Consider the following 24,752-nt stretch of genomic DNA (forward strand, 5'->3'; position numbering starts at 1 on the left):
TCAGAGTGCTACTTTCAATTTATTTTACATCATAGCGAAGTAATGACATAAAGCTAGTAATTATATATATATATATATATATATATATATATATATAAAGCTAGTAATTATATATATATATATATATATATATATATATATATATATATATATATATATATATATATATATATATATATATATATAATACACGTATATAGAACGTGTTCAAAATTCGGCGCCTTTTTTTTTGCTCTTTTCGCTCCCCCTACAACGAAAACCTGGATACGCCTCTGCAAATATACCATTTTATGCAAGCAACATGGAATGAAAACAATATTTAAGAAGAAGATGATTTTAAGATATTTAACGCCGTCCAAGAGGCTTTAGAAACTGCCATGCAAGTTTGAAACTGTTGTGTGGCATCCAAACACATGGTCCATGGTCATTACGGGGTTGAATACGTGAATTGGCTATGTATGGTTGATGGCTTGATGGTAAATGTTCCAATGACGTGAAGACAGTTACAAGAGGAAACCATTCACTTTTACAATTGTTCTCCTAACTATCGATGATGCGACAATGGTGGAACTGCAGTCGTGCGTCATAAAACAATAGACATTCGTTGGATTGATCTTTGGAGATGATTAAGCTATATAGACATTGACCTTTATTCTAACAGAGCTATACTATGCTTTGAAAACTCGAAAGTTGATGAAATCAAATAGAAAGCGATGGTTATACTTAAAGACGTTTCAACGTCGGCTGCCCTATCAGTTTTTAACAAATATTAAAACAAAACGAAGACTTTGTCAGGGAGCTTAATGTATAGTTAGTGCTCTAAAACTAAGTTTAGATATTGCAAAAATTTTGACTGGGGAAGGAAAAAATGTTTCTCACTCAAGTAGACTTAACCCCTTTAAACGCTGAGCCCCAAATAAATAAGCTAAAATACCATAGGACCATAGGTAATGTTGCTGTCTCGAGTACTTACTGCTAACGATGTCAAAATCAAAATTCTTGACCAAAAAGATCAAAAGGAATCTGATGCTATTTCCACACACAAAAAAAAAATAGTTTTTTTTAAGGAGATAATTACTTTGTAGATAATAATTGATATAGGATCTCTGAGTACAAGTAGGTCAACTTTTTGTAAAGCAAACGGAGACGATTTCAAATTTGTTTCGTCAAACAATTAAACATCAAACTGTAGTGGGCCAATAAAACTTTTAAAATATTTTTGAAATTAAATTCTATTTTTCGGAGTCAATTACAAATTTGTTTGATTTTACTTTGTTGAAACAAATGAAAATTTTTAAAAACTTTTCATATAACAGATGTCATAAACTGACATAGTCAACTAAATATATAAAAAGACATAAATTATTTCTGTTTGTCCGTATTCCGACGGGTTTTACGTGTAGTTTTCTATAAAACTGTTAGAAGTTACAACATTGGCTATAAATGGCATCTTTACCAGGCTCATTAGACCTTATTAAATAGTAAATTTTCTGCAAGGGAAATGCCATTGACATAATAATCATGTTGGAAGTGTCGTGCCGTTTATCTCGCTAGATCTAATGGTGTTTGTGTGTGTGTATGTGTGTGTGTCGTAGCACATTTGATCATGGTGAGCTACCCAGAAAATACCATTACAATGTGATATAGCACAACGCTAAGATATTAGTGAGGTGTCGTCTTTAGACATCATTCTTTTTAAAAATAAGTAACCCCCCCCCCCCGCCTCATTCTTCTTGTTGTCACACAAAATGTCTATCCCCATTCCTAAAGTTGATGTTAAATTTCACCACCCTCCGCCACCCCTTCTTTTGATATTTGTGTGTATTGTAACAGGCATTGCTTTCAACCCCACTACCCTCTCGCCTAACATCCTCACATTAGTCTGGACCCCTCGTCTCGATAGGATCGTCACGTCACGTTTTTATCAGTGCATATAAAATCGTGTTGCATTAGCTGTACACATTATGCGTGGAGTATAGCTGCTGTTATTGGTAATTATTGGGACTTAAAATATTGAGAACAATCTTGTAGCTGGTGTTAGTGGGACTTAAAATATTGAGATCAATCTTGTAGCTGGTGGTAGTGGGACTTAAAATATTGAGATCAATCTTGTAGCTAGTGTTAGTGGGACTTAAAATATTGAGAACAATCTTGTAGCTGGTGTTAGTGGGACTTAAAATATTGAGATCAATCTTGTAGCTGGTGGTAGTGGGACTTAAAATATTGAGATCAATCTTGTAGCTGGTGTTTACAAGAAAGTAAAAAATAAATAAATAAAACACTAAAAGTAAATTGATTCCATTGAAATCTTACATTGATTTGCACTCACAAAGAAAGAATATGTGTTTCATTATTTATTATTATCAATATAATATATTATAACAACACTCTAATTTGATACATGTTTAGACTCAGCAAGTCGGCTACACGGGTTAATTCCCCTGTTTAAATTATGCTACAAAATAAGTAAAGAAGCGTATTTACAAAAAATTATAAGTAAAAAAACAAGTATGGAATGAAAAAAAATATTTTTTCATCACAAAATGGAAAATGTAGAGAATTGCTAGGTCGATCTTATTTTTTTATCTGTGGATTAACAAGTAGTGTAGGTAGCTTGTGTACGTGTACACTAATCTTAATCTAGTGGTGTAGGTAGCTTTTGTACGTGTACAGCACTAATCTTAATCTAGTAGTTACAGAAGAAAGTGTATGGTCAGATTAAAAAATCAAATATAACTAAAGAGGTGTGTCATATTAAAGTAGTGTGTCAAGCTAAAGAGGTGTGTCATATTAAAGTGGTGTGTCAAGCTAAAGAGGTGTGTCATATTAAAGAGGTGTGTCAAGCTAAAGAGGTGTGTCATATTAAAGAGGTGTGTCAAGCTAAAGAGGTGTGTCATATTAAAGAGGTGTGTCAAGCTAAAGAGGTGTGTCATATTAAAGAGGTGTGTCGAACTGGTCTATCTGGTTGCTACTCTCTGATAAAGCCACTATGTTGGTGAAGCCATTCGCTGGGGTGTGACCGTTCTCTGGGGTGTGACCGTTAACTTTTTCTTCGGATTTCTCTTTCTTCTCATATTTCTGTGAATCAAATTTTTAATTAAAACATTTCGATGACAAATTGTTTAACAAAGACATCGACATGCTATGACATAAATCTGGCAAAACAGTAATGTAAACAAACATCACATCCTGCTCGACTAAGATAATATGCCTGTAAAGTTGATGCTAAGCTAAGCTGTAATATTTTAGGAGATACTAACACAGGGGGGCTGTGACGCTGCTTTTTTCATCGCCATTGTCACACCAAGGCCTACAACTCTGTAATGTCCTGTGAAATAACTTGTTTAATGTACTTACCCCCTTGTGGACAACACCGAACCTTAGAGGCTTGCGAATTCTCTCTGGTAGGAAGGACAAGGGAAACACGATGTCAAACACAGGACAGATCAGACGGGGGTCCACGTCACTGGCCTTCTTGGCACCTTTGTGAGAATGGGAGATTTTAGCAGGGGCCATAATTATTGTGAGAATGGGAGGAGACTTTAGCAGGGGCCATAATTATTGTGAGAATGGGAGGAGATTTTAGCAGGGGCCATAATTATTGTGAGAATGGGAGGAGACTTTAGCAGGGGCCATAATTATTGTGAGAATGGGAGGAGATTTTAGCAGGGGCCATAATTATTGTGAAAATGGGAGGAGATTTTAGCAGGGGCCATAATTATTGCGAGAACGGGAGGGGATTTTAGCAGGTGACCTAATTATTGTGAGAACGGGAGGGGATTTTAGCAGGTGACCTAATTATTGTGAGAATGGGAGGAGATTTTAGCAGGCGACCTAATTATTGTGAGAATGGGAGGAGATTTTAGCAGGGGCCACAATTATTGTGAGAATGGGAGGGGATTTTAGCAGGGGACATAATTATTGTGAGAACGGGAGGAGATTTTAGCAGGTGACCTAATTATTGTGAGAATGGGAGGAGATTTCAGCAGGCGACCTAATTATTGTGAGAATGGGAGGAGATTTTAGCAGGGGCCATAATTATTGCGAGAACGGGAGAGGATTTTAGCAGGTGACCTAATTATTGTGAGAATGGGAGGAGATTTTAGCAGGGGCCATACTTATTGCGAGAACGGGAGAGGATTTTAGCAGGTGACCTAATTATTGTGAGAATGGGAGGAGATTTTAGCAGGTGACCTAATTATTGTGAGAACAGGAGAGGATTTTAGCAGGTGACCTAATTATTGTGAGAATGGGAGGAGATTTTAGCATGGGACATAACCATGATATAACGAGTTCTAGTTACTGATTGTAAGGAAATTATTGTGAGAATGGGAGGAGATTTTAGCAGGGGCCATAATTATTGTGAGAATGGGAGGAGATTTTAGCATGGGACATAACCACGATATAACGAGTTCTAGTTACTATTGTAAGGAAATTATTGTGATAATGGAAGGAGATTTTAGCAGGGGACAATACCACGTTATATTGATTTCTAGTTACTGATTGTAAGGAAAATAATGTGAGAATGGAAAGTGTTTTAGCTGGGGGACTAACCACGGTATAACGAGTTCTAATTACTATTAGTCCAAGGATTACCGTGAGAAACTATGCTGCTAACAACAAAGTAAAGTTCCAGCTAGAAGTTAGAAAGTTAACAAACAGACCCCTACTTCACTAGATAAACACACAAAGTCAACAAACACACGTGTAACTTACCAGTTATAAAGCTTACAATGAGACCAATGGCAATGCACGTGAGGACAGCTGTAGTGCTGTACCACATGTAGGATAGTGTATAGAGATGGTAGGCTGGCACGCTGGGAATAAAGAGAGTGTATAGTGATGGTAGGCTGGGAATAAACAGAGTGTAAAGAGATGGTAGGCTGGGAATAAACAGAGTGTATAGAGATGGTAGGTTGGGAATAAAGAGTGTATAGAGATGGTAGACTGGGAATAAAGAGAGTATAATATAGAGATGGTAGGTTGGGACGCTGGGAATAAAGAGAGTATATAGAGATGGTAGACTGGGAATAAAGAGAGTATATAGAGATGATAGGTTGGAACGCTGGGAATAAAGAGAGTATATAGAGATGGTAGACTGGGAATAAAGAGAGTGTATAGAGATGGTAGGCTGGGAATAAAGAGAGTGTATAGAGATTGTAGGCTGGGAATAAAGAGAGTGTATAGTGATGGTAGACTGGGAATAAAGAGAGTGTATAGAGATGGTAGACTGGGAATAAAGATAGTGTGATGGTAGGCTGGGAATAAAGAGAGTGTATAGAGATTTTAGGACAAAAAATCTATTTCTTTAGTGTTTTCTATTACAAAAACTAGCCAGCTGATTATATTGGTGTTAGTAAAAGAGGGATCAATGATTATATGACCGATATATAGATGGCTGCCGTTGCCATGGCAATCATATTTTTAAAAGAGTTCCTGATGCTTACAAATATTTTCCCTAAAGTTCAACTTAGATATACACCAATAAATAAATAAATTATATTAATTAAGAAGTTGGTTTTTTCTGAAGCCTAACCCTTGATGAATATCTAGGTACTTGTTAAAGATTTCACAACCGACCTTGTGTCAACAGTTGATGCGGCAGTAGAATTTAACTTGCTCAGCATTTCACTGCTGAACGCTGTAACGTTGCAGTTGGTAACGAAGCGAAGCGCCTTTTCTGTGGGTGGCTTCACTACCGCCGCTCCAACTCCGATCCAGAACATGAAGATGAGACTACCAAATAGCCCCGAATAAGCGCCCTAAAAGGAGATTTTACAAAACATGAAGATGAGACTACCGAATAGCCCCGAATAAGCGCCCTAAAAGGAGATTTTACAAAACATGAAGATGAGACTACCAAATAGACCCGAATAAGCGCCCTAAAAGGAGATTTTACAAAACATGAAGATGAGACTACCGAATAGCCCCGAATAAGCGCCCTAAAAGGAGATTTTACAAAACATGAAGATGAGACTACCAAATAGACCCGGATAAGCGCCCTAAAAAGAGATTTTACAAAACATGATGAGACTACCCAATAGACCCGAATAAGCGCCCTAAAAGGAGATTTTACAAAACATGAAGATGAGCAGAGTTTCTTCCAGGCATCTCTTCGGGGGGGGCGAAGTCCCCCCCCCCCCCAAATCATTTTTACCGCCCCCCCCCCCTGAACGAAATGAACTTTATATAATTTATATAGAAAATATATACTTTTAACAGTGTCCGCCCCCCCCCCGAAGAAAGTTTACCGCCCCCCCCCCCCCCGAAAATTTAAAGTGCCCCCCCCCCCCGGAGAAAAACGTCTGGAAGAAACACTGAAGATGAGACTACCGAATAGACCCGAATAAGCGCTCTAAAAGGAGATTTTACAAAACATGAAGAAGAGACCACCATATAGACCCTAATAAGCGCCCTAAATTGAGATTTAGGGCATCTTTAAAACAAGCTAAAATATTTTCAGTGTGAAATTACTTACTTGAATTAAACAGATATGGAGAAAGACAACACAAAAACAGTATCGATGTTCTAAATTGTTAAAGAAATCGTAAATGTATTTTGACCAGCAGAACTTACCCATTTGTTAGCCCAAGGGAAGAACATGCCCAGAGAAAAGACGCCGAGTAAAGGCCCTCCAATCATCCCAAACAGCGACAGGGCAGCCTGTGGTAGATAGAAACTTTACCTTCAGGTCGTGTTGGACACGTCAAATAGAAACTTTACCTACAGGTTTTATTGGACACGTCAAATAGAAACTTTATCTACAGTTTTTATTGGACACGTCAAATAGAAACTTTACCTACAGGGCGTGTTGGACACGGTCAAATAGAAACTTTACCTACAGGTTTTATTGGACACGTCAAATAGAAACTTTACCTACAGGTTTTATTGGACACGTCAAATAGAAACTTTACCTACAGGGCGTGTTGGACACGGTCAAATAGAAACTTTACCTTCAGGTTATGTTGGACACGTCAAATAGAAACTTTACCTACAGGTTTTATTGGACACGTCAAATAGAAACTTAACCTACAGGTTTTATTGGACACGGTCAAATAGAAACTTTACCTACAGGTTTTATTGGACACGTCAAATAGAAACTTTATCTACAGTTTTTTAGGACACTGTCAAATAGAAACTTAACCTGCAGGTTCAGTTGGGATTAAATAATTTATGTCTAATCTTTGTCTCTTGACTTGTCAAACATTTCTCTCATGCCTTACCTGTAAGATGTTGCCCAGCTGGGAGGCTACGTACGTTAAGCCTAGACAGACCAGCCCAAATATAAGAGCTGGTGGAAGAAGGCAGTACAGGACGTTATAACATAAGGTAATCTGTGGTAGTCTGTGGTAATCTGTGGTAGTCTGTGGTATGGTAGTCTGTGGTAGTCTGTGGTAATCTGTGGTGTGGTAGTCTGTGGTAGTCTGTGGTAATCTGTGGTGTGGTAGTCTGTGGTAATCTGTGGTAGTCTGTGGTAATCTGTGGTGTGGTAGTCTGTGGTAGTCTGTGGTAATCTGTGGTAGTCTGTGGTAATCTGTGGTGTGGTAGTCTGTGGTAGTCTGTGGTAATCTGTGGTAATCTGTGGTAGTCTGTGGTAATCTGTGGTTTGGTAGTCTGTGGTAGTCTGTGGTAGTCTGTGGTAGTATGTGGTAGTATGTGGTAATCTGTGGTAGTCTGTGGTGTGGTAGTCTGTGGTAGTCTGTGGTGTGGTAGTCTGTGGTAGTCTGTGGTATGGTAGTCTGTGGTAGTCTGTGGTAGTCTGTGGTAGTATGTGGTGTGGTAATCTGTGGTAGTCTGTGGTGTGGTAGTCTGTGGTAGTCTGTGGTATGGTAGTCTGTGGTAGTCTGTGGTGTGGTAATCTGTGGTAGTCTGTGGTGTGGTAGTCTGTGGTAGTCTGTGGTATGGTAGTCTGTGGTGTGGTAGTCTGTGGTAGGGTAGTCTGTGGTACGGTAGTCTGTTGTGTGGTAGTCTGTGGTAGTCTGTGGTATGGTAGTCTGTGGTGTGGTAGTCTGTGGTAGGGTAGTCTGTGGTATGGTAGTCTGTGGTAGGGTAGTCTGTGGTGTGGTAGTCTGTGGTAGGGTAGTCTGTGGTATAGGAGTCTGTGGTATGGTAGTCTGTGGTATGGTGTTCTGTGGTATGGTAGTCTGTGGTATGGTAGTCTGTTGTGTGGTAGTCTGTGGTAGTCTGTGGTGTAGTAGTCTGTGGTAGGGTAGTCTGTGGTATGGTAGTCTGTGGTGTGGTAATCTGTGGTAGTCTGTGGTGTGGTAGTCTGTGAGGTAGTCTGTGGTAGTCTGTGGTATGGTAGTCTGTGGTGTGGTAGTCTGTGGTAGGGTAGTCTGTGGTATGGTACTCTGTGGTATGGTAGTCTGTGGTGTGGTAGTCTGTGGTATGGTAGTCTGTGGTATGGTAGTCTGTGGTATGGTAGTCTGTGGTATGGTAGTCTGTGGTATGGTAGTCTGTTGTGTGGTAGTCTGTTGTATGGTAGTCTGTGGTATGGTAGTCTGTGGTGTGGTAGTCTGTGGTATGGTAGTCTGTGGTATGGTAGTCTGTGGTATGGTAGTCTGTGGTATGGTAGTGTGTGGTATGGTAGTCTGTGGTATGGTAGTCTGTGGTATGGTAGTCTGTTGTGTGGTAGTCTGTTGTATGGTAGTCTGTGGTATGGTAGTCTGTTGTGTGGTATTTCGTGGTAGTCTGTGGTATCGTAGTCTGTGGTACGGTAATCTGTTGTGTGGTATTCTGTGGTATTGTTAATCTATGGTAATTTTTTGATATGGTAAATTAATGATATAAAAGTCGGCAATACTGTTGACAAACCATGTATTTAAGAGCCTAACATAAATTTAGTTTTTGACTAAAAACGAAAAGGGAAACTAACCAATAATTTGCGAGAAGAGTCGAGCCCTTGACTCACGCAGGTCCTTGGCGAAATATGCTCTAATCACATCCTCTAGAATACAGGCTGATATAGAGTTGAGACCAGATGATATAGTGCTGGGTGGAATAAAGAGAATACAGGCTGATATAGAGACCAGATGATATAGTGCTGGGTGGAATAAAGAGAATACAGGCTGATATAGAGACCAGATGATATAGTGCTGGGTGGAATATAGAGAATACAGGCTGATATAGAGACCAGATGATATAGTGCTGGATGGAATATAGAGAATACAGGCTGATATAGAGTTGAGACCAGATGACGTCATGTTTTTATATCATGTATTTATGAATGCTGTTTTTGGAATGTAGTTACCTTAAAGCACCACTGAACAGACCGGCTACAAATAGACCTGGAAGTCCAATGACGTCACCCAAAATGTCCATCACATACATGGGGATTATCTAGAGTTAGACATGGGGATTATCTAGAGTTAAAAGTTTTGAAAAAAATGTAGTCTCCTAATTCTTTCAACTATAGCAGAACAAGACAAAAAATCTTTCACATTAACACATCACAGATCACAGTTCGAATTATATATATATATATATATATATATATATATATATATATATATATATATATATATATATATATATATATATATATATATATATATATATATAGTTTTTTTATATATATGGTATTATCTAATATATATATTTTTAAACCATAACATATAAACGGGTATAGGACAGGACATTACCGACCCCTCCTCATTTGACCCTTGTTTCAGTCATTACTACATAGATCAGTCTTTATCCGTAACACATACATTACATTCTTGTATGGGTTTTAATGGTAGTGCTCAGGTTCAAAGGATCGTCACCAACATCATCCGTTACTTAGTTGACGTCATCACAATCAACGTTAACAATTTGACGTCATCACAATCAACGTTAACAATTTGACGTCATCACAATCAACGTTAACAATTTGACGTCATCAAAATCAACGTTAACAATTTGACGTCATCAACATTCAACGATACCTGGTTGACGTCATCAACAAAGCCAGACTTGAGAGGGTCACAGTTCTCGTAGAAGGCAGACATGTAGAGACCAATGAAACAGCACAGGTAGAGGATTAAACACAGACCGGGAAAGTTAAACCATATCGCCCTGGGGAGGGAATAATTCATATAGTATATATATATATATATATGTTGGCTGGTACTCTATGGTTGGCTTGTTATTTTAAATAGTTGTCATAGGTTGCTTGTTTTCTGTGTAGTTCTATTTCTGGCTGATCTTAGCTGGATGGTGGGGTAATGTTTCCCCCACCCCTCAACCACAAGACGGCGCCCGGTTCTCACGGCGCGGGGGTCTGTCAGGTGGTCACCAAATAATTTACGAGCGTTCACAGTCGTGGACTGTGGCCGGAGACCAGCGTGACAGGACCCTAGGTGTGTGCATGCATTGTATTTCGATTTTATGTCCTGTCTACCCAGTGCCCGTCTCCTTAAATTTACGAGCGTAAGGTCGCGACGGCCAGTTGTGGTCAGCAGATGGTCTAAAGGTATGGGAAAAAGTTTGGTTGGAGGTAGGGTATTTAAGAGGACTGTGTAAAGCTCTCTGTCTCTTACACACACGCAGCTAGGGCTAGAGGCTACTCGAGGCCTTATGGCAGCTGATGTATTGTTGATATGGCCTGGTGTTTACACCAGCGGCCCAACGTCGTGTTCTTGTAAATATGTGCTTCGTTCCTGTGTGATATTATTGTTATTTGCTGTGGCCTAGATGGATGTGGTACGTGTGGCCAGATATTGTATCAGAGGCCAATGTCTTTTTCTCCAGTGGTTGGAAACCCTCCTGCCACTTGAGTACGATGTTTTTACCAGATGTCTGATGTCTAGTTTCCTCGCTTGGAAATATCCCTGTTGTTCTGGTGTCGAACTAGGTTGTTTTGAGGACCACTGTGTACTCATTTTTAGACAGATCTAAACCAAGAATTAGTGGAATCAGAACTAGGGATATTATCATTTTCAGATGTGATGCTGGGATTACGTAGCAGTGCAAGAAATAAAATTAGGACTAGTAATAATAACTTTGACAAGTGTGATTCTGAGATCATGTAACAGTGAGAGAAATGAAATTAGGATTAGAGTGTAATTCTGAGATTACCTAAACAGAGCAGTAGTATAGGACTTGAGGAAATGACCTTTGTCTGTGTGTATTCTGAGTTGTGCAAATGTAGGGTTACATATGTTTTATAATGAATTAATGTGAGTAAGCGAGGGAAATAATTCTATATGGAGATGTATGTTTAAGGATTTGTTGTCATATTTTATTTGTATTAAGGACTCAAGTAATGTTCCTTGAATACGAAAGACTGGCCAGGTCTTATGTGTATTATTTGTGTTGTCTTCGGCTTTTACATATATATTGATAAATAAAGGCATATTATGTGTGTTACTATGTTTCATTTTTAGTGTAATATTAATGCTGTATTGTAGTGTTTAAATGTTAATTGGTTTGCTCAGGTCTTGTAGACCTTCCTGTTTCATAAGGGAATGCACGGATTTGAGAGAACAATACCATCTAACCATTTCTCTTTTAAATCGGTTTAACCCCCACGTAACATATATATATATATATATATATATATATATATATATATATATATATATATATATATATATATATATATAGTATATAGTATATAGTATATAGTGTATAGTATATATATATATATATATATATATAGTATATAGTATATAGTGTATAGTATATAGTGTATAGTATATATATATATATATATATATATATATATATATATATATATATATATATATATATATATATATATATATGTATATATATGTATATATATATATATATGTATATATATATATACATATATATATACATATATATATACATATATATATATACATGTATATATATATACATGTATATATATACATGTATATATATACATGTATATATATACATGTATATATATATGTATATATAAGTTTATCATTCCTCACGAATGTACTAACGCAGATTTAACGCCACCATTTCTAAACTCACATCTGGGCTTTAGAGAGCGATGGGCACGTGACTGCCCTCTGTACCTGGGCCTGGTTGACGCCAAAAATAGCCACCCAGGTGAAGTAGGCGCCAATGGTGAGTGACCAGACGGAATGTCGGACAGCTGGATCAGGGTTAAAGCTGTGGAGTAACGTCAAAACTCTTCACATTAGGATAGGCTTAATCTATTCACATTATATTAGGTTAAATCTATTCACATTAGGATAGGCTAAATCTATTCACATTATGTTAGGCCAAATCTCTCTACATTATGATAGGCTAAATCTATTCACATTATGTTAGGTTAAATCTATTCACATTAGGATAGGCTAAATCTATTCACATTATGTTAGGCCAAATCTCTCTACATTATGATAGGCTAAATCTATTCACATTATGTTAGGTTAAATCTATTCACATTAGGATAGGCTAAATCTATTCACATTATGTTAGGCCAAATCTCTCTACATTATGATAGGCTAAATCTATTCACGCTATGATAGGCTAAATCTATTTACATTATGATATGCTAAATCTATTCAGATTATGATAGGCTAAACCTATTCACATTATGATAGGCTAAATCTATTCAAATTATTATAGGCTAAATCTATTCACATTTTGATAGGCTATATCTATTCGCATTTAGATAGGCTAAATCTATTCACACTATGATAGGCTAAATCTATTCAGATTATGATAGGCTACATTTATTCACATTATGATAGGTTAAATCTATTAACATTATTATAGGCTAAATCTATTCACACTATGATAGTCTAAATCTATTATCATTATGATAGGCTAGCGCTGCTAAATCTATTCACAATATGATAATCTAAATCTATTACAATACTATTTGATAGGCACAAATCTATTGAGATTTAGATATGCGCACATGTATTCACACAACCCATGGGGACGGAGTGGCCTAGCGGTAGAGAGCGACCGCTAACTCGTAAGCCTCGAGCTTGAATCCGCGTTCAAGTCAGTAGACCGCCACTGAGTCCACCCAACTCTGATGGGTACCTAACTGACTTTAGGGAAAGTAAAGGCGGCTGGTCATTGTGCTGACCATACTATCTCTTCATATGCCGAGGTCACAGAAACAGGTGAACTCTAATTCACTTAGAGCTCCATAGACTGCCAGGAAGGGGAACTTTACTTACCCCCCCCCCCCCCTTAAAATATTTTCTTTAAACTATGCTGGACTATCGAAAAAAAAAGCTGAGGCCATGTCATTATCTAGTTACATCTGCTCTTGAAAAGCCAGCGGCTAGTATCTCGGGAAAGCACCAAACGGTGCAGCCGTCCACATATGTAGGTCTCAGGGGCGTGTCACGTGGTCACGTGGTCACATGGTCACGTGGTCACTCACTCAGTGAAGTAGATCCGGTTCGTCCTCTCGGCAGACGTCCATGTCTGGTTGAAGCCGCCCCCCACGATGTCGCCTTTGATGAGGATGACAACGAGGCTGGCGATCATCATGAAGATCTGGAAGCTGTCTGTCCACAGTACAGCTTTCATGCCACCCTGGGGGGGGGGGGGGGCAGGTACAGTCAAATCAAGAGGGTATCCCATGTTAGGCACAGTCAAATCAAGAGAGGTATCCCATGTTAGGTACAGTCAAATCAAGAGGGTAAGTCGATGTTAGGTACAGTCAAATCAATAGGGTAAGTCGATGTTAGGTACAGTCAGGTCAATTTAAAAATCGTTGCCATATACAGTCTAATCATATATATATATATATATATATATATATATATATATATATATATATATATATATATATATATATATATATATATATGTATATATATGTATATATATATATATATATATGTATATATATGTATATATATATATATATATGTATATGTATATATATATATATGTATATATATATATATATATATATGCCAATTTTTTATGTATTATTTCATAACGCTAAATATAAATATTAAGTTTGACTAAACAAAACAGAAAGTTATGATGAGTGCTATCTATTACAAAGTGTACTCACAAAGGCCGTGTATAAAGTGCAGACGATACCGACAGAGATCACAGAGCCCCATAATGTAAAGCCAGTTACTGCAGGGAATAAAGGGACACAATTGATGATAATCTTACACTGTTTGTTTGTAGGAGTTAAGTCAACTGTTTTTAAATAAAGGCCAGCATTTGCCTTGCTCCATGTTAAAGTCTGCACTGTTGTAGATTTAGATTGGTTAAAGTCGTCAATGTTGTCGGCGAAAAGACATCAAGTGATTTTTACTTTAGATCAGGGGTCTCCAAACTTTTCCAGCCAGATGGCCGCATTAACTATCAAATATCAGTTCGGGGGCCAGAGTTTCTTCAAGACATCTCTTCGGGGTGGCAGCGCCCCCCCCCCCCTCCCGTAGAACGTGTACCGCCCCCCCCCCCTCCCCGCTTTAATGAAATATAATTTACATAGGAATATATAGAAATTTCAAGTGTTGTCCCCCCCGTCCCGTCCCCCCCCCCCCCGGAGGAAAAAGTCTGAAAGAAACACTGTCGGTGGCCAAAATCACACTCGAGGACCAAGTTTGCTCTGAAATTGTTCTTCACGTATTACAATCTTGAAAATATTTGTTCACACAGGTATCTTGTTCCAAAATTTGAAAGGTACTTTGATGCAAAAGTTTTAATCTTAGGAAAATCTTCCTCTTGCAAAAACTAATTAAAACCCACCCGCCCTTCTTTGAACGTGTCTCTAATGACCTCCAGCTGCAGTTCAGCTTTGCAACTGGCCACATTTGCTTCAAATGGGTTCTGAAACAGTTTCATTTTTTTCTGCCTTTGAATCCAAGTCAAAAAACCGCTACTGAAACTGCAGCTTGAAGTCTTTGATGATCTCGTATGCAAATGACGTGGGGAACTCAGTGGTTGCTTCAGCCTAAAGACCTTGCACTACTGAGAGTGCGTAAGTTGCTGGATTGTACTTGTTCCAAAAACATGACAAGTTTGGATCTGAAAGCCTTTAGGTGGGTGTATAGATCAGAAACTAAATTTCTATCTCTTGTAGTTTTAGGTTCAGAAAATTTAAATGACTAATTATGTTTGCAGCAGAGGCCAATTTCTATACCCACTCTTCATCAGACAGTAAGTACATCAGCTTGTGGCTTGCCTTTACTTTCAAGGAAGTCAACTTAACTTTCTTAACTTAAATACTCTGCTCAGAAAAATTTCTCGCAAATTAGCCATCTTACTGCTGTGAGATATGGATTCTGTGTTTCTATTTTTTAACACGTTTTTGAACTATCTATGTTCTCTCCGGTAACAGTGCCATACATTCTATGTAGGGAAACCAGCTCTTGTGTTATGTTTATGTCTTCATCCACACCTCTAATGAACACAAGCAGTTGAGATGTGGTACAGCTGTCCATCAACTGATCCATTACAATTAAAAAATTGCCAAACTTGCTTGCATTTTCGTTATTTGAGTCACGATGTTTTCATCGATGTCTACAACTCGGCGGGCAATGGTATTTGCCCCCAAACCTACATTTTCAAATTGTTTTGAATTTTCTGGGCATAGTTCCTCAGCCACCTCTAACAAACATTTATTCCGTGGACAAAAAGATCGCCGCGGGCCGGATGAGAGGACCTCGCAGGCCGCATCTGGCCCGCGGGCCGTAGTTTGGAGACCCCTGATCTAGATCGTAAACGAAAATGAAAGGTTCATGTTGGTAGATATCTTCATTATGGTAGCGCGTTTGAAAGTAGGTCGCTAGATTGTGGCTGCTCATAAATGACATTTTCATGGGAACAAAACGTGGTGCAGATTTTTAAATTATTTTTTTTTAATAGAGAGGAAGATGGGGGAGGGGGTTTGAAGGAGTAAACTTTGTGGCTTTCTTTCAGGGAGGAGTGAGTGGTGGGGGAGATTTGGTGACGAGAAATGAGATGGGGGTTGTGGGGAGCAGGTGGGGGGGGGGGGGTTGTGGGTGAAATGATTTTCATGGGGTGACCGCACTCATATAGTCAGGATTTTAAAAAATTAATTACATTTCACTCTTTCACGTCATCACGTGTCAATCGTAACTCGCTAAATGATTGGAACAAAAACCTGAAGTAATTGCATACATTAGCCAAATTACTGAGTATTATATAGGTTATTCTTGGAAGAATATTAACTAATAATCCCATTGAGAATCTAAAACTTTACCTGCATTTAAGGCCAAACTTGGGGCATACAATACAATGGCCATATGCAAAATATTAACTAATTATCTCATTGTCAGTCTGAGAATCTAAAACTTTACCTGCATTTAAGGCCAAACTTGGGGCATACAATACAATGGCCATATACAAAATCTGAAAGAAAGATAAATTTGGATGCATTACATGTGTATAAACATCATACACATAGCAAGCAGTGGTGAGTTGTTAAGAGATTGATACTGGGGATGATGTAATCAAGGGGTGGTGGTGGGGGTAACAAATGGATACAAAAATATCAGATCACTCCTCTAGGTGACAGGGTAAATCCGTGTACTTGTGGGGGTGGGGGTAAGATGGGTATACAACGAAATGAGTAGAAAGTAGAGTAATGCAATTCAGGAACAACGGTGATTGTAACATGACCTATTTGTGATTGTAACGTGACCTACTGATGATTGTAACATGACCTACTGGGGATTGTAACATGACCTACTGGTGATTGTAGCATGACCTACTGGTATTGTAACATGACCTATTTGTGATTGTAACATGACCTATTTGTGATTGTAACATGACCTACTGGTGATTGTAACATGACCTACTGGTGATTGTAACATGACCTACTGGTGATTGTAACATGACCTACTGGTGATTGTAACATGACCTACTGGTGATTGTAACATGACCTACTGGTGATTGTAACATGACCTACTGGTGATTGTAACATGACCTACTAGTGATTGTAACATGACCTACTGGTGATTGTAACATGACATACTGGTGATTGTAACATGACCTACTGGTGATTGTAACATGACCTACTAGTGATTGTAACATGACCTACTGGTGATTGTAACAGGACCTACTGGTGATTGTAACAGGACCTACTGGTGATTGTAAAAGGGTTATTGTAACATGACCTACTGGTGATTGTAACATGACATACTGGTGATTGTAACATGATCTACTGGTGATTGTAACATGACATACTGGTGATTGTAACAGGACCTACTGGTGATTGTAACAGGACCTACTGGTGATTGTAAAAGGGTTATTGTAACATGACCTACTGGTGATTGTAACATGACCTACTGGTGATTGTAACATGACATACTGATGATTGTAACAGGACCTACTGGTGATTGTAACAGGAACTACTGGTGATTGTAACAGGACCTACTGGTGATTGTAACATGACCCACTTGTGATTGTAACATGACCTACTTGTGATTGTAACATGACCTACTGGTGATTGTAACAGAACCTACTGGCTATTGTAACATGACCTACTGGTGATTGTAACATGACCTACTGGTGATTGTAACATTACCTACTTGTGATTGTAACATGACCCACTTGTGATTGTAACAAGACCTACTTGTGATTGTAACATGACCTACTGGTGATTGTAACACGACCTACTGGTGATTGTAACACTACCTACTGGTGATTGTAACATGACCTACTGATGATTGTAACATGACCTACTTGTGATTGTAACATGACCTACTGGTGATTGTAACAGGACCTACTGGCTATTGTAACATGACCTACTGGTGATTGTAACACGACCTACTGGTGATTGTAACACTACCTACTGGTGATTGTAACATGACCTACTGGTGATTGTAACATTACCTACTTGTGATTGTAACATGACCTACTGGTGATTGTAACAGGACCTACTGGTGATTGTAACATGACCTACTTGTGATTGTAACATGACCTACTGGTGATTGTAACAGGACCTACCGTTGATTGTAACAGGACCTACTGGTGATTGTAACATGACCTACTGGTGATTGTAACATGACCTACTGATGATTGTAACATGACCTACTGGTGATTGTAACATGACCTACTGGTGATTGTAAAGAGTTTTGTAAGAGGACCTACTGGTGAAGGTTGTTATATACTATGTGAAGCAAGGACCTAACCAACTCACCATCTGAAGGACGAATGTCATGGAGGCTGCCGTTCGAACTCCACGACTGAAGCGTTTCTCTAAGTACTGGCGGAGAGACAAAATCATAGACATACACATTTATATGTTATACACATATATGCACTCGTGTACTCTTCCACATATACGTACACGTACACATAGTAAAAAATTACTGACATATTGACGGATGTTGACATTTTGTTGTGTGTTATAAATACATGTGCAGAAGTTTCCAATAAAATGTTATTCTTTCAAGTCATAAAATGTCTCTTATGATTAACGACATGTCACCAGCCTGGTGAAGACGTCAAACGTCATACACTTTAAATGTGAACTTTTGTAGCATACACTAAGCTTTGGCCCACAAACTTAAAAAAAAAATTAGACTCCGCTACTGAAGAGGCAAAGGGATAAAGGGAGGTAACAATGTCCAGAAACTATTCTTGAATTAGTCTGTTTATTTGACAACAAAGACTCTGTCAACATACGATCTTTACCGTGTAAATTTTTTTTTCTGTGGTCGCTAAGACATTCGCACTCGGAAACCAACGCAAATGAGCGCTAATAATGTCATCTACATGGACGTCACAAACGTATGTCATTAGGTCAGGTCTTATCTCCGTATGTCATATCGTGTCATTTGGTGAACCTCTACCCTCGGATGCCAAATACTACCATAATTTCTACCACACTGGTGTCATATAGTGTCATTGTGCATAAAGCCATAGGACATTATTTTTAGACTTCCTAAGATAAAATATTATATTGTCACTATGTGATACAATATTCCATTGTTACTGTGTGATACAATATTCCATTATCACTGTGTGATAAAATATTACATTGTCACTATGTGATACAATATTCCATTGTCACTATGTGATACAATATTACATGGTTTACTATGTGATACAATATTACATTGTTACTATGTGATAGAATATTACATTACCACTATGTGATACAATATTACATTGTTACTATGTGATACAATATTCCATTGTCACTATGTGATACAATATTACATTGTTATTATGTGATACAATATTACATTGTTACTATGTGATACAATATCGCATTGTTACTATGTGATACAATATTACATTGTCACTATGTGATACAATATTACATTGTCACTATATCACACTATACATATGACGTCACGCTCTTACCTCATACGCACTGGTCACACCGAGGTGATAAAATATAGGTATATACACATGTGCTGCGCCAGCTATAACCAGCAGGTAACCAAGTCCTATCCAGAAATACATCGTGGTGTAGTTATACATCTCTGCTGGCGTCCCTAGCAACGTAATGGCTGACATGAAACTGGCCAGTAGAGACAGCCCAACAGGGATGGGGCTCATGTTTTTACCGGCTAACAAAAAGTGGTTCATGGATTTGTTCCTGCGATCTTTGATAGCAAAATATAATCCAATGGCTGCCGAGATGAACAATATGGCGCCGAAGATGACGTAGTCGAGCCAGGTGAAGGTCTTCAGGTGCCCAGTGTTGAAGCTGTAGTCGCCCTCAAAGATGGGCTGCCTCATCTGCTGGCTGGCCGGTGCAAAGGTCGCTGCAGGCACCGCAGACATTTTACTTCGACCAAATACCTACTCAGATGGGACGTGAACTGAATCGTGCCGGTTTCAAAACTAATAAGTAATTCACTCTAGATTCATCTGTGAGATAGCGGCATCTGCCAGGAGTAGAAGTCTTGCATCCACCTGAAAATATTCCACGGGAACGATTTTATAAGAGTCAATCTCAAAAGAAAGATAATGTAGGAATGTTATGTGCAAAAAAATTACCAGCGGTAAAGAAGAGATAACAAGTTTCAAATATTAACGCCCATACATAAGACACGTTTATTGCAGCTGAATACAAGGACACAAAATGAAAATCTTTTATGTCAAGTCTTTAAAATATACTCCAAGTTTGTCTTAACCTATATCCATTTATATATGTGTGCGTCTGTGCATGTGTGTGTGTGTTTGTGTGTGTGTTTGTGTTTAATTTATAGCCCAGTTATTTTAGAAAGTAAGTTTCAAATCTATCCGGAAATTTTCATTTAAAACTTCAGTCTAAAACGAAGCGTAATGGTTAATGTACACAAGTGTGACCTAAAGTTCAACCAAAACAGAACCCTAACCCAAACTTATACGTAAAACCTGACATCTGACTCTAACAATTAACTCTGATCACCAATCTAACCGTGTATCAGAAAATTGGAGTAAATTACTAACAAATTGAACCCAAGCTCAACATTAGACATATCCGTGACACAAATACCAAATCTAAATTGAATGCAAAAGTAAATTTCCCTTTTCAAACCTAACGATCTATCTGGCAGACAAAGTAGAGTTGAACACAAAATCCTACAAACTGACCTCACGATATCTGATGACACCTACCCCTGTATTTTTGATACCACACACCACGTTACCAAATGTTTAATTTTATTTAATAATAATAGCTAATCAATATTTGACTTTTATGACGAATGCGTATTTAAATGATTAACATTATCATTATCCATTTGTCTTTTTTACAAAAAAGATACCTTCAAAAATACAAGATTTTACGAAAAATATATAGATCTTAGATCTAGAGCTAGAAACTAGACTAGATCTAGATTTATGTCTAGCATTTTTTAGATCTAAATGTTAAATGATTAAATGATCACTTTCAATTTGTTAAAATTCAAAGTTAAGTTGTGGACTGCGTCCATTACAAGAATAGTACATTAGGTCTTTTATACAACTCTACAAACCCCATTGGATAATTAATCCAGTCTTTAGTGCTAGTATCATTCAATAAATACAAATCAAGAGCAGTACGAACAAAAACCTTTTGTTGTTTCCTAAGCAATAAATACACATCAAGAGCAGTTCAAACAAGCACCTTTTGTTGTTTCCTAAGCAATTGATCCGCCATGTTTGTGCAACATCTCCGTTCATTAAACCCGTGTGCAATAAAGTGTACACGCCTACATACAAGCATTCATGGTATTGCTCCTAATAAATGGATCATTATTTGACCGTAGCATGAAATTATAGCCAGCCGTTTTTTCAAGATAACGCTGGACCGTGACATGACATTACCCAGGCACCGGATGATATTCTTGTGATCTCAAACAACTGACGTGTTTGTGGTTATGATATTTTATTTTAGTCACGATCCACTTTTGGTAAAGTGTTTTACAAGTTTAAACAACTCCCAATCGTTATATTTGATATAACTGATACCCACATAATGAAATAAATTATGTTTCATCACAGTGTTATTTGACGCCTTACTGTATGTATAGACGGTAAATCTACAAACCACACCACAGAGAAACTAAACTCCCTCTAACTGACTCATCGCTTACACTGGCAGCTGAAATGCTGAAAGAACTTTCTCGTTATATTTGCCTGACAAGAAGATTCAACGATAGTTCTGTACTAGAAGAGTCAAATAATATTTTACGACTGCAATTCAACGCCCCCGCTTCTTTCGCTCTTTACAACCAACACAATAAAAAACCTGCTTGACATCATTACTCATGTACGTCAATCACAAACCTGTTTGACATCACTACCCATGCACGTCAATCACAAACCTGTCTGACATCACTACCCATGCACGTCAATCACAAACCTGTCTGACATCACTACCCATGTTCGTCAATCACAAACATGTCTGACATCATTACTCATGTACGTCAATCACAAACCTGTCTGACATCACTACCCATTCACGTCAATCAAAAACTGCTTGACATACACGTCAATAAAAAAAAACCTGCCTGACATCACTATCCACGTACGTTAATGAAAAACCTGCTTGACATTACTACCCATGCACGTCAATAAAAACCTGTCTGAAAACTACCCCTCCACTGCAACTTGCAGACCATCTCCCCGTCACGTGGACAGATCCGCCGAGCTATATTTTTAGCGCATCTTATTTATTTATTTAATTAATTTATTTATTTATCTCCACTGTGCCCGGACATAGTCATCCACCCATCCCAACAAAACCGGAACTATCCATCAGCTACAAAATAAATCGCTTAACTTCTTTATGTTAATTAATTAAGAAATGACTTACCTAATTACTTAACATGTCCAAATAAAAGAAAAAAAGTTAATTAGTTTCACGTAATATACAAGCGTCTCATTTATGCCCATCTTTAATCAAAAGAGTTTTTACATTCTAAGCACAGACCAACAGTATCAACTAAGATGGGTGACATTTTACGGTTTCCTTGTCAAGCACATCGTCACTATCTGCACCAAGCCAGCTGATAGTGAGGTCACCAAGACAAATGACAGAGTGAACCCAACATACCAACAATGTAAGCATGATATTCAATCAAATCACCTCTCACCATTAAAAGAACTATAGACATGGGTCTTTGTTACAATCATCAAGATAACCTAGAGACAAATTTTACATTAAAACCTGACATTGTGGAAGTCAGGATTAACAATAGACACATAAAGAACCCAAAGCTAACATTGTGAGCATCACCTAACAAGTGGATAAAACATCCCCCCCCCTCCTGACTGACCAAAAGACTGACATTTTCCCTTCTGACTGACCAAAAGACTGACATTTTCCCTCCTGACTGACCAAAAGACTGACATTTCCCCTCCTGACTGACCAAAAGACTGACTGTAAAACTTACCTATGACATCCAAGAAGACAGCTGGTTTTATCTTTGTTTGTCCCGTCCACAGATTTGTTTGACGTTCACCTGTCCAGTGGACGGCTCTCAAACTGTTGAGTGGTGACCTCCCCCGACCTGCCCCTCACTCAGGGTCAAACGCTTAAGGTCAGCGCGTGTTCAAACAAGGCGGCGCTGTTTGTTCTGTCAACAGAAACCTGACGTCACTCGAAACCCTCCGACCTCGTGACATCATTTGTAGTCTAACGTAACTCTAGGGCACCATGACAACTATAGGGCAACATGACAACTAAAGGGCAACATAACTGTAGGGCACCATGTCATCCGTAGGGCACAATGATAACTACAGGGCACCATGACAAATATAGGACACCGTGACATATATAGGGCACCAGGGCAACCATAGACAACTATAGGGCACCACGACATTTATAGGGCACCATGACAACTATAGGGCACCATGACATCCATAGGGCACCATGATAAATATAAGCCACCATACAACTATAGAGCACCGTGACATCCTTAGGGAACCATGAAATCCATAGGGCACTATGACAAGTATAGGGCACATGACAACTGTAGGGCACCATGACAACTGTAGGGCACCACGACAATTATAGGGCACTATGAACTATAGGGCACCATAACAACTATAGGGCACCACGACAACTATAGGGCACCATGACAATTATAGGGCACCGTGACATCTATAGGGCACCATGGCAACCATAGACAACTATAGGGCACCACGACATGTATAGGGCACCATGACAACTATAGGGCACCATGACAACTATAGGGCACTATGAACTATAGGGCACCATGACAACTGTAGGGCACCACGACAACTATAGCGCACCATGACAACTATAGGGATCTATGACAACTATAAGGCACTATGACAACATCTGACATCCATGATCTTACGACACTCTGGACAAATGGTTCTTAACCAGGGTTCAATAGAACCCCAGGGTTTATGGAGTCAGTCTCGGGGTGTTCGGCGAGGTCAAGACACACATCTGACTCAAATGATTCACATCGGATTTTGTTATTGTCGATGATAGAACAATTAAGAAGGGTTTGGTGAATGTTCATACGAGACTGTTAGGGTTCGGTACCTCCAAAAAGGCTAAGAACCACTGGCCTAGAAAATCCTCTATCATCCTCATCTGTGATGTAATTCACCTAGGTGCACCAGAACTATCACCTCAGCCATTTTTCTTCAACTGAACTGTATTTTTGGCAGTAGCGTAGATAGAATTTTATGCTGCCATAAAACCATATATATTTTAACACATATATTATAGACATACTTTACGAGGCATTTGAAATATAATGGTTTATGAATAATTATATATTTTTAAAAATTTTATAAAACGTAATAGAAATAGACAAAGCAGTGGCTGTCTCAGTTAACATGGACCTAGGCTTACATAAACACACACATGCACATACACATATGCCTATATTATATTATATATATATATATATATATATATATATATATATATATATATATATGTGTGTGTGTGTGTGTGTGTGTGACCAAGAACAATGAGGTCTGAAAGTACTGCATAGTTCAAGGACGTTTATATTGATGTGTATCATAAAAGCATTTGCAGAAGTTTCCAATAAAATGTTTTTCTTTCAAGTCATAAAATGTCTCTTATGATTAACGACATGTCACCAGCCCGGTGAAGACGTCAAATGTCATACACTTTAAATGTTAACTTTTGTAGCATACACTAAGCTTTGGCCCACATACTGTTTTTAATGAATACTGAAGAGGTAAAGAAATGGGGGAGTAGGTAACAATGTCTAAGAGTTATCTTTCACCGTCTATCAAGCATTGAGCGATATACTCGATACCCTGTCATCCCTTGTCTCAGTCTGTGAGCAAATAATTTGACTCTGATAACTTCTCATTATGAGTAGGTGTAAGGTATAGAACTGTCTTGACTCTGATAA

General features: G+C 38.3%; 1 protein-coding gene across 1 annotated transcript; it reads right to left on the minus strand.

Moving 5' to 3' along the window:
* Positions 1-1,985: 1,985 nt before the first annotated feature.
* On the minus strand, positions 1,986-21,039 carry LOC131949409 (sodium-coupled monocarboxylate transporter 1). Its single transcript, XM_059311295.1, has 17 exons — positions 20,954-21,039; positions 19,273-19,830; positions 18,101-18,166; positions 16,257-16,308; positions 13,994-14,061; positions 13,349-13,503; positions 11,971-12,111; positions 9,927-10,056; positions 9,251-9,339; positions 8,876-8,991; positions 7,224-7,291; positions 6,577-6,663; positions 5,581-5,762; positions 4,717-4,817; positions 3,358-3,482; positions 2,954-3,078; positions 1,986-2,241 (listed from the first exon to the last, which is right to left on the minus strand). The coding sequence occupies exons 2-17, from the start codon at positions 19,696-19,698 to the stop codon at positions 1,986-1,988; spliced, it is 2,187 nt and encodes a 728-aa protein (XP_059167278.1). The 5' UTR covers positions 19,699-19,830; positions 20,954-21,039.
* Between the last annotated feature and the right edge of the window lie 3,713 nt (positions 21,040-24,752).

This window comes from Physella acuta, unplaced genomic scaffold, assembly GCF_028476545.2.
Source record: "Physella acuta isolate Inbredline_101_S28 unplaced genomic scaffold, ASM2847654v3 ptg000694l, whole genome shotgun sequence".
Classification (NCBI taxonomy): Eukaryota; Metazoa; Mollusca; class Gastropoda; family Physidae; genus Physella; species Physella acuta.

What these genes read in the sequence shown, in the direction of transcription:
- LOC131949409 (XM_059311295.1), bottom strand. Translation starts at nt 19,698, where the DNA reads ATGTCTGCGGTGCCTGCAGCGACCTTTGCACCGGCCAGCCAGCAGATG. An exon ending in AAGTTTGGCCTTAAATGCAG is followed by an intron (nt 14,062 to 16,256) that starts GTAAAGTTTTAG and finishes TATTCCCTGCAG; the next exon opens with TAACTGGCTTTACATTATGG. An exon ending in CATTGTAAGCTTTATAACTG is followed by an intron (nt 3,483 to 4,716) that starts GTAAGTTACACG and finishes ATTCTCACAAAG; the next exon opens with GTGCCAAGAAGGCCAGTGAC.